The sequence below is a fragment of the Erpetoichthys calabaricus genome, chromosome 3, assembly GCF_900747795.2.
Source record: "Erpetoichthys calabaricus chromosome 3, fErpCal1.3, whole genome shotgun sequence".
In the NCBI taxonomy this organism is placed as follows: domain Eukaryota; kingdom Metazoa; phylum Chordata; class Cladistia; order Polypteriformes; family Polypteridae; genus Erpetoichthys; species Erpetoichthys calabaricus.
Window position 1 is genome coordinate 88,976,657 of NC_041396.2, and position 14,757 is coordinate 88,991,413.

Sequence of the window (14,757 nt, forward strand, 5' to 3'; positions counted from 1 at the left end):
CTGGCAGAATCCCCCTAAGGTTGTTTGGGTGCAAAAGATGAGGGTGGCCAAGAGGGGGGACAAAGAAATAGTTGTTGGTGCTTTCCGATGACATGAAAAGAATGAGTCTCACCTGAAAGGATATCCTGGACTGTAGGGAATGGAGAAAAAGAAATTAGGGGCAACTGGCTAATCTCGGTAAACCTTGAAAATGACCGGCGACGAGGATGACAAATCATTATTTGTAACATTATTATTAATCGCTACACTCAAAACAGTATTTGTTTTGCAGGTGTAGATTGACTCCCCCTTTAAAAAAACTGATTTTTGTTAATGTATTATTTGAAATGGTAATAGCTATATAATTACTGCTACCGTCATTATTATTATTCCTGTTTCTGTCATTTCATAGCGATGGTGTTTTTAATTATCAGGTACTAATTCGCCCTTGCTTATTTTGTGTTTTTTTTTTTTATCATTGCCGTCATTATTACCAGTATAACTAGCAGAAGTCAGCATTATTAGAATTATTCAGATGAACTGATTAATTATGGTGATGGCCTCTTGCATGGCAACCCTACAATCTGTTGTGACTCCTAATTTTCATAGAATATTCAATTTCTGAGAACACTGTTATTTTTTTTTACCAGTTAACCAAGTAGTAACCAGTTTGATGTCCTTTTCTTAAATAACTATGAAGTGAATTCTACCTAATTTACTGATTGCTTTATGAGATGTCAGTCAGCACTGATCATGGACCACCGGAGTCCCTGATGGCTGCAGTATCCCTCATTAAATTTATTTTAAATGCATACCCGGTTCTTAATTCATCCATTCATCCATTATCCAACCTGCTATATCCTAACTACAGGGTCACAGGGGTCTGCTGGAGCCAATCCCAGCCAACTCAATGCACAAGGCAGGAAACAAATCCCAGGCAAAGCGCCAGCCCACCACAGGGTTCTTAATTCATTTGACTAAACTTGTCCTTTCTTTTGTCAGTTTCAGAACAAATACCAAGTGTGCACTACTGTTTCTTACGTGCAGCCCATTAGACTTTTCAAATCTTTGTTAGGAACATGTTATCCTAATAGACAGTCTGCATAGGCTCTGAGTAATTCACAGGACATACTAGGAAGAAACAGATGGTATAATATTAATTGAAAGTTGCCTGCTTCTTTGGAGGTATTGAAGAGATAAGTACTGGAAAAGTACATAAGACATGTTTCATAAGCCAACAAAGTATATTGCTTTAAGAAATATCTTAGCAAATGGTGTACCCAAAAGAGAAAATAGTTATACTATGAAAACATCCAAGACTAGGCAGTAAACAGGCAATTCAAATAAAGATGACAACCCTCATAAGCATAAGTGTTTACATAAAATGCAGGATTTCATTAAATAAGGAATTCACTGTGCTCCTGATAAAGACTCAGGGATTAATTAAATAAGGAATATAATTTGCTCCCAATAAAGACTCAGGATTTAATGAAATAAGGAATATAATTTTCTCCTGATAAAGACTCAGTTCAGAACTCAGTCTACTGTCTCCATGACTGCTGGGTCCACTGAAGTCACAAGGTTGTCGTTAGCTCAATGTGTCGTGTTAATTACAATGAAAACCAGTGGTTGTTCCCCTTGCCAGAAGGTACTATTAGTTTAACTGTTTTGCTGCACACTCCCAAGTATCTAAACCAGCCAGGTTTGCAGGACGGAGCTACCAATGGAAGAAGCTCATCAAATTAAAGTGTAGAGGGCTTTCTCTGTTTGCTCTTAATCACCTTTAAGCTCTAAGCTCTTCCTCTGGATGAGGAAGCCAAATTCCAGAGTGAGAGAGCGAAAGAGGGAGAGGTGACTAGAGGTGAAAGCTGGGAATTTGAAGAATCTCAGCCGATAAGGGAAAATAAGGATAAATGGCTTCAGTAGCGGAGATTAGTGGTTTGAATGTCACTGTGTCCAGTACACCATAAAATAATCCGAGCCAAGGTCCAGAAGAGGAAAGAACTCCTACTAGAAGATATTTAAGGTTGGATCTCAACACCATTAATTAACAATATGAGAAGATAAGCCACACAATAATTCTGTTACATTAATGAGCTTTTACAAAAAGGTATTAGGATTATCCCAGGGCTACTGAAGTGAAAAAGGACCTGAATCAGTCATGGTTAAGATATGCTGAGACAAGTAACACACTTAATGTACAAAGGCAAAGATTTGACAGCTAGATTATTAATATTACCAAAAGTTCTGAAGTGAGTTGGAAAAGCAAAAGGGCTCAACCAGGGGCATCCAGCTCTGATCCTTGAGGGCCGCAGTGGCTGCTGGTTTTCTTTCCTGCCGTTTTCTTCATCATGGATCAATTTGTGCTGTTAATTGACTTCTATTCCCTTCATTTGAATTGCCAAGACTCCATCCTCTAAATTGATTTGTTGTTCCCTAAATGGCAGCCAAACAAAAATGAGATGTGAAGTGAACCAACAGATGACCTGCTTCTTCTTCTTTTGGCTACTCTCGTTAGGGGTCGCTATAGCGGATCAACTTCTTCCATATCTTTCTGTCCTCACCTTCTTATTCTTCTTCTTCGGCCAACAGTAGCCCAATTTCCACCAGCACCCTGTTGGCTAGCAGTACTGGTGGCGGTCGTTGTTAACCCAGGGCTCGACCGATCCGGAATGGAAATTTGCATTGTTGTCCGCATATTGATTTGGCAAAATTTTACATCGGATGCCCTTCGTGACGTAACCCTCCCCATTTATCCGGGCTTGGGACCGGCACGAAGAAACACACTGGTTTGTGCATCCCCCTTGGCTGGGTTAACAGATGACCTGCTAATTCCAATCTATTTCTTTCCAACCAGTATCTTAATTAGAAGATGAATCTTGTTGTTAATTAAACCCGTTATTTACCTCCATGGCTTGCTGGTGCTCTCATTCTGCCACAGCAGACATTTCCAGAACTGTTTATTTTCCCTTTTCTAAGAGCTGTAGAGAAAGAGGGAGATTGGGAGCATGCACTGATACAGCGCATTACTGCACCCAGCACACAACGGACCACCTTAGGATCCCAAATTAGGACCCAAGCGCAGCCGTAGAATGGGTGACAATTCAGCACCACACTAGTTTGAATGGATTGGAGCAGCGTGAAAGGACCATCAAAATGTTTTATGGATCCTAGCAGATCAACATTCCTGAGACCTTCATCTTTCTTTATTTTCAGATAATGTGTGATGGACACCAGTTGTTTTGGCTCCTTTTGTTTCTCATTCTCATTATTGTCTGTCAGTCATTTTTTAACCCGCTTTATCCTAACACAGGGTCACGTGAGTCTGCTGGAGCCAATCCCAGCCAGGAACAAATCCCGGGAGAGTGCCAGCCCACTGCAGGACACACACACACACACACACACGCCAAGCACACACTACGGACAATTTAGGATCGCCAATGCACCTAACCTGCATGTCTTTGGACTGTGGGAGGAAACCGGAGTACCCGGAGGAAACCCATGCAGACACGGGGAGAACATGCAAACTCCATGAAGGGAGGACCTGGGAAGCGAACCCAGGCCTCCTTATTGCGAGGCAGCAGCGCTACCCCTGCACCACCGTGCCACCCTTCTCATTATTGTTTGGCTGTTAATTTAGGAAAAAGAAACAATTAAGGGGTCTGAGTCTTCAAGAGCAAGTCAATTAAAATGAATTCACAAGAAGTTAATTAGCAGCAAAAACGGGTCACCCATTAAGAAAAGAGTTAGAATGAAAACCTGCAGCCACTGTGGTCCTCCATGACTTGAGTTGGCGACCCCTGATTTAGACCATCCAATTGACATTTATGCACTGCAGAATGCGTTCCTGCTAACAATGAAGCAATCACTGCAGGCATTGCTGAAGACTAAAACCAAGCAATAAAGTGTTAGTGGCAGAGTAAACTTTGGGCACAGAATCTTCACGTTTTTATATCTAATAAGCAAGCTCCTTTTGTTTATGTCTCCGTTTTGGTGTTGCCAAAAAGTTTGGCAGCAGTCTTAGTGAGGAAAACAATGGCTTTATTAAACCTATTACTTTCCTATTTTTAACAAATTAAATTAAAATTACAGTACAAGTTCAAAAACGCGTGCTAGTTCTTGCTGATATGACTTCTTGGTTTCCCCTTTCAGTGCTTACATTGCATATTCCAAAATAGGTTGCACTTCAAATTTTGCTTAAAATCATACATTGCTTAACTCTTGAGTTTCCCGTATGAGTTTTAACTTATAGAAATGCATTTGTATTTTTAATGTGTCTGTTAAGGACCCCTTTTGAAAACAGTTAAGGTCATGTAAACAGGCACATATCCGGACAAGCTTCCCATTTGTGGACACTCACACTTGTGGCATTCGCCACAAATTGTAAGCCTTCTGGTTTTCTGTTTATTCCTCAGTTAGCAAATTCAGAACAGTCTGTAGTGTTAAAGGTAAGATTTGGATATAATAGCAACTTAATTTGTAAAAAAAAAAAAAAAAAAAAAGGAAAACAAATGGTAGATGTGAATACTGTATATCAGACCAGGGGCGCAGACAATCTGGTATTGTTTAGAATATGAATCGTGTGACCCATTGGCATTTGCATCAAAGGCCCTTTTGGTAGGACTAAGACCAGGGGGATGACCCTGAGGGGTCTAGAGACCCTGAAATCTATCTCAGGAGTATACTTGGAAATTCTAACTGGGTGGGTCTTGAGGGTCTCTTCTGTCCATTGGCCATCAGAACTTGGAGTTTGGTAGTACATGGGGAAGAAGAAAGACTGGAGATGTAAGAGAAAGACAGACGCTATTAATCGAACTGTGCTGTTGTTTAAAGTAGGTAAATGAGTTAGGAACCCCATGGAAACAGTTTGGGAAGAACCTATATTGGTTCTTATTTTTTTTATCCTTAAGTCTTGTACATTGATTATCCCTTGTGACTGTAATTTTATAATAAAATCACCAGTCTTTTGTATATTTTTGGCCTTTCATCCCTATTTGGGTATTAAAAAGCTACAAGAAAACTATCTTCTTGTCACAATAGATACGTCTATAAAATCAAAAACTTCAAAGGGTATGAATATTATTTGTAAGGCACTGAGCATACATTAAAATGGTAAGTTTATTCACCAAAACACTGATAGGGGATAAATAATGGAAATATACAAAGCATCAAAATTAATTAATACAAACAAAAATGTGCTTTCCCACTGATTCTGCAAATACAGACAATTGTTTTGGGCTGTCTGATAGATCCCCGCCTTCCCACCACAACCAAGAACTCCCTTCCCAGCATCTCTTTCTCTATTTTCATCCCTGCCAGTGAGCTGTTGCCATAACTAGTCTTCTGACTTCCGACACTATGAACAATTATTTAAGAGAAGGCCTTTAAATTCCATTCCGTGGTCAATCGCAGGTTCATGAAGTTTCTGAATCGCCAAGCCATAATGTCATCTTGCGACTTTCAAGAACACTATACCCTAACTCTGTTCTGGCTTAAAATAGACTGGGATATATAAATTAGCTGCTGGTCCTCTTTTTCTCTTAAAAGGTAACAAAGCCCCCACTGTCCCATTAAAATGACCCTAATGCTACCTACCTCATAGCTGCCTGGAAGAATTGCATTGACCTACTCACCAAGCTCATCAGACCACTCTGCTTCCACTTGCTTTCGAGTGTGACATCCAATGGATCAGAAACATCTACTGCCACTCCCTGGTGGTCACCTTCTGTTCATACTGGTGTACTGTGTTGTGTTTGGGCAACCCAGGTGGGTTTTATAATGAGACCCTCCCGCTGCCTTGGGTACTCTTGGTACCAGGTTTGTTTCTGACAAACCCTTACCAGTCAGATGATCCTCTAAATTAAAGAGGGAACATATTACGCAATTGTGGGCTTTATTTTCACCTTGTTACAATTGCTATAGCATATAGTAGGCTGGGCTAAAACAAGTGGAAAGGTACTTAATAAGAATAATCTGAAATGAATTAAAATGATATGTGGTCTACAATAGCGAATTCACTGAAACAAAAGACTCAGATGAAAACGCATACGAACAACTGTACAAATCTGACTAAAGCTTGTGATGAGTGAAATTCAGTATGAAATAAAGACTGTTTGATTGACATGGATTTCTGTTTGACACTGGGACTGAGTGTAACTAAAACCTAGAACTGATTACATGAATTGTAGCCTAACTACATGTCATTAGACTGAAAATGTAATCGAGATAGCAGGCTAATTCTACCCTTAGAGGTCAAACAAGACTTTAATGGTGTTGTTTTTCTTCTTCTCATTATTATCAATGCTTACTTATGTAATACAACACACACTACTCTCATGAAATATTTTGTGGAGTGGACAAGTCTCACTCTTGTCACCAAAAGCCCCCCCCCCCCCCCCCCCCCCTTAGAAGGTGTTAGGCATGTAACTGGGGACAAATGGTAAGGCAGCCGGATCTCTATGGCAACAAGAGAATATGCAGCTTTGCTTTTCAGTTCTGCACAGTAGTGTGATACTAAACACTCAGCCAAAGTCCAAAGCCTGGGTCTGTGCTGGCATTCTAACAAAAAAAGGACACCATATTCTTCTTGCCAGAGGCCGGTGAATGGAAATAGAAATTAAACGAAGAACCAGGGAATATTATTTTCTGAGAGAACCTGGTTTCAATACTTTTAAGTTATAATTTATTTTCCTTTTTTTTTTTTTAATAAAGTATTTGCCAGTAGTAGCTATAGGGTAGGTATTCACCTTAGACGGGATCCACTTCTATTACTTAATAACTGGGAGATTCCTCATATGGACAGCTTTTGCAGTTACTCGCTCCACTGGGATATTTTCACAAAAACAACTGCCAAATAGATCATGCGATCATAACAATTAACAAAACGTCAATGCCAACGCATGGGTAAAAGATTCAACAACACATGAACAGTGCAGGACAGATGTATAAACAGAATAAAATACAAACTTAAAAGTGCTTATATTAATGTGAACTCAATATATGCAGTATACTACACTACACATGTATTTACAGTACAGCCTGGCTAATTCATTACCTCCTCTACAGGCAGATGAGACATTTTTTCATTCAGTCAGTCTACTAGCTCCAGCAGATTACGAAGTATGCAGCTAAAGTTATTGGGGCTGATGTAGGTGATTTGACTAGTGTGAGTCAGAGGGCAATGCTAAAGAAACTGGAAATCATCTCAACTGATGACAGACATCCATTACATGTAGAACTAAACTTCAGTAAATCAGGAAGGATAGTTGCTTTGAAAACCCACACAAATCGCTCCAGAAACTCCTTTCTTCCTAGTGCCATACGACTTTTCAATAAGAAATATTGGAGATAATGTTTAAGGTTTTGATATATATCCTGTTACCTTTTTTTTTTGTTTGTTTGGTGTAAATATGTTTTATCTAACTGCCTTACCTTAACCTTTCTTATTTCTATTTGTCTGTTTTATTTCATTCTGTCTGTTACCTGTTATTAGATGCAACTGAGAAGGCAAATTTCATGTTTTCCTGTGTAAACATGACTAAATAAAGAAACCTAAACCTAAACCTAATCAGGTATTTTGTTGAAATTGTTTGGACATATTTCTTTTTTTTTTTTTTTAGAATACCAGAGTTATATTTAAGAATTTTAGTTCACCAAAACATATATTTTTTTTAAGATACGCCATCTATGTTTCCCAATAGAAAAGATTTTAAAATGGGAGGATTCATCGTAACATTCTGGAGAGACGACCAGCATTCATTACCACTTAACTCCTGAGCCTGTTCAATGTAAATGCCCGCATTCAAGAAAAAGAATAATTAAAAAATACTAAAGAACTAGTAAGAGTATACCTGCTTGTGTGAGTCAACTTTTGGCAACAATTATTTACAGTTGTGCTAAACTGCAGGCTACTAAATAACTCAAAAATTACAAGTCAAGTACAGAAAGGGCAAAAAAACAACAAGACGTCCGATCAACAATGCAGACCGGCTACAAAAATTGGCTTCTGCTGAATAGACGAGTTATGAAGAATGTCTGCAGCGCGCCGTTGTCCTTCAAGACATCAGTTGTGCAGCTCTGAAACACAGAAGAGTATTCTTATTAGTTCTGACCCTGCGAGCTATTTGCAAGTCCTGATACTAACACTCCATTTTCTTTGGGCATTGCTGGCTATTTATTTATTTACTAAGGGGGCTCTGCCCCCTGCTCAATTCGCTCGTCAGCCCCCAGGTTTCGTTAACCAGATATACAATTTAAAGAGATTGTTATTTTCATGGGAATTGTTACAAATTCATTATTTTCACTTTTACTTTAAAACTTCAGTAAAAACAATATTTGGAATTAACTTTTCTTCAAGATTGCATTGAATTTTGATTCCGTGTTTGGACTTACATCGTGAAAACGCAACGTATAACTGCCCGTGAGTGAATATCATTTCTTTCTCTCTAAAAAATAAACTGACTTTTTCGAATGTTTGTCCCTGTGATTTGTTAATTGTCATAGCAAAAGCTATTTTAATGGGAAACTGTAAACATTTTAATTCGAGTGGCATATCAAGATGTCCTTTGTGTCTAATGTCTAATATCGCGCCGTTTTTGTTCGTCTTTATGAAGTTCTACTTTGTCTTTTACTCTTTGTCTTTTATTTCTGACCCCGATTGGGCCTGCAAGGTTTTCAATTCCACTTATTATTATTATAATAATACATTTTATTTATATAGCACCTTTCCCATGGTCCGGGCTGATTATTACTTTCCTTATTTTCAGAATTTGCACATAGATTATTACTGTTCTTTTTTGCATTCGTTTCTCTCCAACACTTTTGGGTCTCTTTTCGACACGCACTGCTCTTTCTTCTTTGCTTAGTCTTTGACGTGTCATCTAGAATGTATAAAATTGTTGTCCTGATAAAATTTATAAGAGTGCAGGAATTGTGTCTGACAAAAGCATTCACACGACTGAGAGGTTAGATGACTGTGGTCTTGTCTGAAAATGGTTGTAAATATGACGTGACTTGAAAGAATCTCATGTTAAAAGTCTCCGTCCTACGGGACTTCATTCCAAAAAGACTCTTCAAAAAGTCACGTCTTGTTAAAAGATTTTTTTATTATAATAGAGAGATTTATTGCTGTGAAACTGTGTCACTATCTTTGCTTCTTTGGTATGGTACCAGTGAGTGTGCTACTCCATCTTGGTTAGCTGTAGCCGCCCACTAGTGTTAATTGGGTATTAAAGTGTTTCCTATTTTTCTGAACAGCAGTACAGGGGTCATTCACTGGTGCTTTCCCTCCATGGCTAATGAAGTTCTGCTTGGTAACACAATGCACCTGGGACATCTGGGTATTTGGTTAATGAACTGTAACTGTAAATTGGCCTAGCACAAGTGATAATGCCTTTAGATGTCCTGGTATCACGGACAGGCTTAGTTCTTAACTTAAAAAAATTTTCAAAAAGCAGATGGATGGTTGAATGGAATGGATCGATAGTTACAATATCTAGCTTTAAAAGTGTCAGCCTATGGAGGGCGTCTGAGCACTACTGGCACACAGATGGGCACATGGCAGGAAATACTTCTTCCTTTTGCAGCAACAGGACTGACATCTGTATGGAAAGACTTCCTACTTCACCTGAGCTTTTTTCCTGTCTTCTTTCAGGGGCTGGAGAGTCAGGAAAAAGCACCATCGTCAAACAGATGAAGTAAGTGAACACATCAATGCCCTCAAAATGTCACTTTAAACAAATGTCTAGAAAGACAAATAAAAGTGAATACGTACTGCACAAAGATTTTGGATCCACTCCTGTAATGTACATGTAGGACAAGTCAGTCTGTAACCATCAGATAGCACTCTCTACTATATTTGCAAAGAATGCTGCCTGTCTGCAATACTTGCTTCTAAAAAAGAAAAGAAAATGCATTAAGAGTGTTTTATGGAATTTAAAAACAGCTACATTACAGTCTCCTTTTGTCGCAGTTCATGATTCATTGTGTTTTCCAGTAAATCGAAGGTGTGACTGTTAGCCTACTTGTCTTATATTCATCTCTAACCCCGACACTCTGCACCCTTTACGTAGGAAGAGCCAACTGTGCCAGCAATGGCCAACTATAGTGCTTATTCCCTTGAACTGCACAAATGCAGGTCTACACACAGAGTGTGTGTTTGTGATTTAACATTATAAATAAGGCTGAACTCACCCTCCATTTACTCTCCAGCCTGTCCTTCTCCAACCTCGTGTCATAACCCAGTTGAACTTAAGAAATCCAGGCAACTAATATTTGCTGTTTTTCAGCCAACTGCTCTGTGACATTCTCACACCCTGAATACGGTTTCTTTTCCTCTAATAAAAATTCATAGCCCTCTTTGAAAGACAACCCTATCACTGCTGCCATTCAAAGCAAAACTGACAACACCCTTAGCACTTCGCGAGTCAACCGCCACCTAGAATCAAACCCTAACTCTAACGCTCACAGGAGGACTACTCAGCTAAAAATGTTTTCTCTTCTGGAAGGCCAGCGTCACTTTAACCTAAAAGTGTGTTTCCATAAATGGCGCACACACTACAGAACGATACAAGTCCTTTTTTATAAAATAGTGACAGTAACTAGCATTAATGGACTTACACAGATCAACGTCCACTGTGATGAAAATTACTGCACACATTGAACTAATATTAACCAAGTTTTATATAACAAAAGGCTCAACGGTGCAATCCGCAAGTTTGACTGGTTAATAAAAAAAGATTACTATGTGTTATGCACAATAGAGAGCTTAAAAACACAACACACACACACATAAATGTTTAATCCATCTTAATATACTGGCGGAGTGGTAGCTCTGAGGCTAGGGATCTGCAATGGCAATCGGAAGGTTGCCAGTTCGAATCCCGTAAAATGCCAAAAGAGACTCTGCTCTGTTGGGCCCTTGCGCAAGGCCCTTAACCTGCAATTGCTGAGCGCTTTGAGTAGTGAGAAAAGCGCTATATAAATGCAAAGAATTATTATTATACTGTACAAGTTGTTCTTGGTTTGGGTTACAATGAAGGCAGGTCTTTCTGTTCTTTAACCATACCTAACATCAGACTATTTCTTTATTATCGATATTCGTACTCAAAACTACTTGAAAAGCTGATTTTATAGCACCAAGAATATGAGTGCAGATTTGATTTTTTTTATTTGAAGAATTTACATAGCATGGCTACATATACAGTCCATTCAGTCTGTAGAAATTTTGTATTTGTCGCCAATTCTTCTGCTGTCCAACAAATGACAGTGTAATGTTTTTATCAAGGACAAATTGATGTTTACACCCGCGTGTTTTTCATTTTTTCACCTTTTAACACCTAAGGATGACAACAAACCTTTGGTTTAAAATGGAGCAAAGCAATATCAATCAAGTTTTTTCAAAATTCTCACTTTTCTTAATGTAGAGAGCACACTAGAATAGAATAGAATAGAATAGAATAGGCCAAACTTATTTTCAGGCTTTAATTAGCCACTGATGAATAAAGTTCTGCTATAACCTGAAGCCTGCAAAGCCCTAAAGTCTTGAACCCGTTTACTGTGAATAAAGTGAGAGAAAATGAAAACAATATATAAAATAGACTGCTCAAAAAAATTAAAGGAACACTTTTTAATCAGAGTATAGCATCAAGTCAGTGAACTTTCTGGAATATTGATCTGGTCAGTTAAGTAAGAGATGGTTGATAATCAGTTTCAGCTGCTTTGGTGTTAATGAAATTAACAACAGGTGCACTAGAGGGGCAACACTGAGACGAACCCCAAAATAGGAATGGTCTAACAGGTGGAGGCCACTGACATTTTTCCCTCCTCATCTTTTCGGGCTGTTTTTTCACTAATTTTGAATTTGGCTATGGTCAGTGTCAATACTGGTAGCATGAGGTGATACCTGGCCCTTACAGAGGTTGCACAGCTGGTCCAACTTCTCCAGGATGGCACATTAATAAGTGTCATTGCCAGAAGGTTTGCTTTGTCTCCCAGCATAGTCTCAAAGGCATGGAGGAGATTCCAGGAGACAGACAGTTGCTCTAGGAGAGCTGGTCAGGGATGTAGAAGGTCCTTAACCCATCAGCAGGACTGGTATCTGCTTCTTTGGGCAAGGAGGAACAGGATGAGCACTACCAGAGCCCTACAAAATGACCTCCAGCAGGCCACTCGTGTGAATGTCTCTGACCAAACAATCAGAAACAGATTTCATGAGGGTGGCCTGAGGGCCTGACATCTTCTAGTGGGCCCTGTGCTCACTGCCCAGCACCGTGGAGCTCACTTGACATTTGCCATAGAATACCAGAATTGGCAGGTCCACCACTGGCGCCCTGTGCTTTTCACAGATGAGAGCAGGTTCACCCTGAGCACAAGTGACAGACGTGAAAGGGTCTGAAGAAGCCGTGGAGAATGTTATGCTGCCTGTAACATCGTTCAGCATGACCGGTGTGGTGGTGGTTTAGTGATGGTCTGGGGAGGCATATCCATGGAGGGACGCACAGATCTCTACAGACTAGACAACGGCACCTTGACTGCCATTTGGTATCTGGATGAAATCCTTTGACCCATTGTCAGACCCTATGCTGGTGCAGTGGGTCCTGGGTTCCTCCTGGTGCACGACAATGCCTGGCCTCATGTGGCAAGAGTATGCAGGCAGTCCCTTGAGGATGAAGGAATTGATACCATTGACTGGCCCCCACACTCGCCTGTCCTAAATCCAGTAGAACACCTTTGGGACATTATGTTTCGGTCCATCCGACGCCGCCAGATTGCACCTCAGACTGTCCAGAAGCTCAGTGATGCCCTGGTCCAGATCTGGGAGGAGATCCCAAAGGACACCATCTGTCGTCTTATTAGGAGCATCCCCCCCCCCCCCGATGTTGTCAGGCATATATACAAGCACGTGGGGGCCGTACAAACTACTGAGTACAATTTGGGGTTGCTGCAATGAAATTTCGGCAAAATGGACTAACCTGTCGCATTATTTTTTCACTTTGATTTTTGGGGTATCTTTGAATTCGGCCCTCTGTAGGTTGATAATTTTCATTGCCATCAAACGATGTGGCATCCTTTCATTCCTAACACATTACCCAGTCCATATCAGTATAGACATCCAGCAGGATTTTTTTTCCCCATTGAGATCTCATGTGTTTTATTTTTTGAGCACTTTATATATAAAACCATTATTAACATAAACAGACTACGCAACAGACTCAAATGTTTTGTGAAAGAACATGGACATGAAAATGATCAAATAAAATACTGTGTGAGAAAACAATAAAAGCAAAAATTAAAGGAAAAGAGTCACAAAAAAATACTGGAATACAGCCATAATGCCAAAATGTATATATATATATATATATATATATATATATATATAAAATAAAAACACCATGGCTATTGTGATTTAACGTTCATTCCAAATTAGCCTCAAAACATGGCCCACAGTATGTAATAAACTGTTCAAAGAATACAACAGGACTGCAGTTAGAGCAAAAACATCTGTGATATGCTCGCCTGCTGCTGCTAAAATTTGTCCCACTAAATGTAAGAGCAATAATACTTTAAAGTTAGACGTCATTCACATCAAATGCTACAATCATTAATTTATCCTCCTATTTCCTGGTCTCACTTTTTTGTGCAGGATCTTTCATTTATCAAGTTTTATCAGTTTTAGAGCCATTAGAAGCTATTCATCATCTTGGCAGCTTCAAGCAGAAGGCAAGAACCAACCATTGGACAATCCATCACAGGACACACTGCTGTACACAGTTAGACTGATGTTTATCAGGCTTTCAATCACCCCAGCATGCATATATGATACACCAAGAATTTTCACAATGAAACAGGCAGGGCAGGGTCTACAGAGACAGTGCCTGTTTAGGTATTTGAACCCAATTATTTGTCTCAGTAAGCTACATTGAGCCTGAAATGTTTATTACACTAAACTAAAGCAGCTTGCTGTGACTTTGCTGGCACCCTGTTCTGGAAAAGAATCCAAAAGAGGTGTTTGTGAAGGTTCTTTGGGCATATGTCATGTGGTTTCTGTTCTAACTCATTATGTCATCCATAACCAGCCACACTGGAGTTTTAAATAATAATACAATAATAATACATTTTATTTATATAGTGCCTTTCCCATGCTCAAGCCACTTCACAGAGTCTCAAAAAGAGCAGCGGGGTACATATAACATCGGATACAAACAATACCTGCATAGAACACTACAGATAAATACAGAATATGCAAAGCATTAAATACAATGAAAGACAATAAACCAGAGCAAAGTGCTAGATACAGTACTAGAAGAAAAGCTGGAACAAAAAACATAATTTGTATATTGTGATGTACCATCTGTTGGGAGTGAAAAGGTAATGCATATGTCCCTGTTATATGCCTTTTGGTATGGAATTCATAAAAGTGTGATTAATGTGTGTGATACGCCATCTGTGGGAAAGACAAATGCAATGCATTATGTCTCTGTTACATGCCATTTAGTATGGGATTCGTTAAAGTGAAAGTGTTAATGTTTGTGATGTGCCATCTGTTGCAATGTGAAATGTAATGTATACAGTATGTCTCCGTTATATGCAATTTGTAATTGGATTCTTAAAAGTAGTGTTAATGTTTGTGATGTGCCATCTGCTGGAACAAAAAATGCAATGCATTATGTCTCTGTTACATACCATTTGGTATGGGATTTGTAAAAACAGTGTTAATGTTTGTGATGTGACACCCATTGGAATGACAAATGTAATGTAGATGTCTCTGTTATATGCAAT

The 14,757-nt window shown here is 39.2% G+C and overlaps 1 protein-coding gene across 1 annotated transcript in view; it reads left to right on the forward strand.

Moving 5' to 3' along the window:
* Positions 1–14,757, forward strand: part of gnat2 (guanine nucleotide binding protein (G protein), alpha transducing activity polypeptide 2) — a 63,599-nt gene that overhangs the window by 25,478 nt on the left and 23,364 nt on the right. Inside the window, exon 2 of the mRNA XM_028799131.2 lies at positions 9,632–9,674. Within this exon, the coding sequence (XP_028654964.1) occupies positions 9,632–9,674 (43 nt within the window). The remainder of the gene's footprint in view (positions 1–9,631; positions 9,675–14,757) is intronic.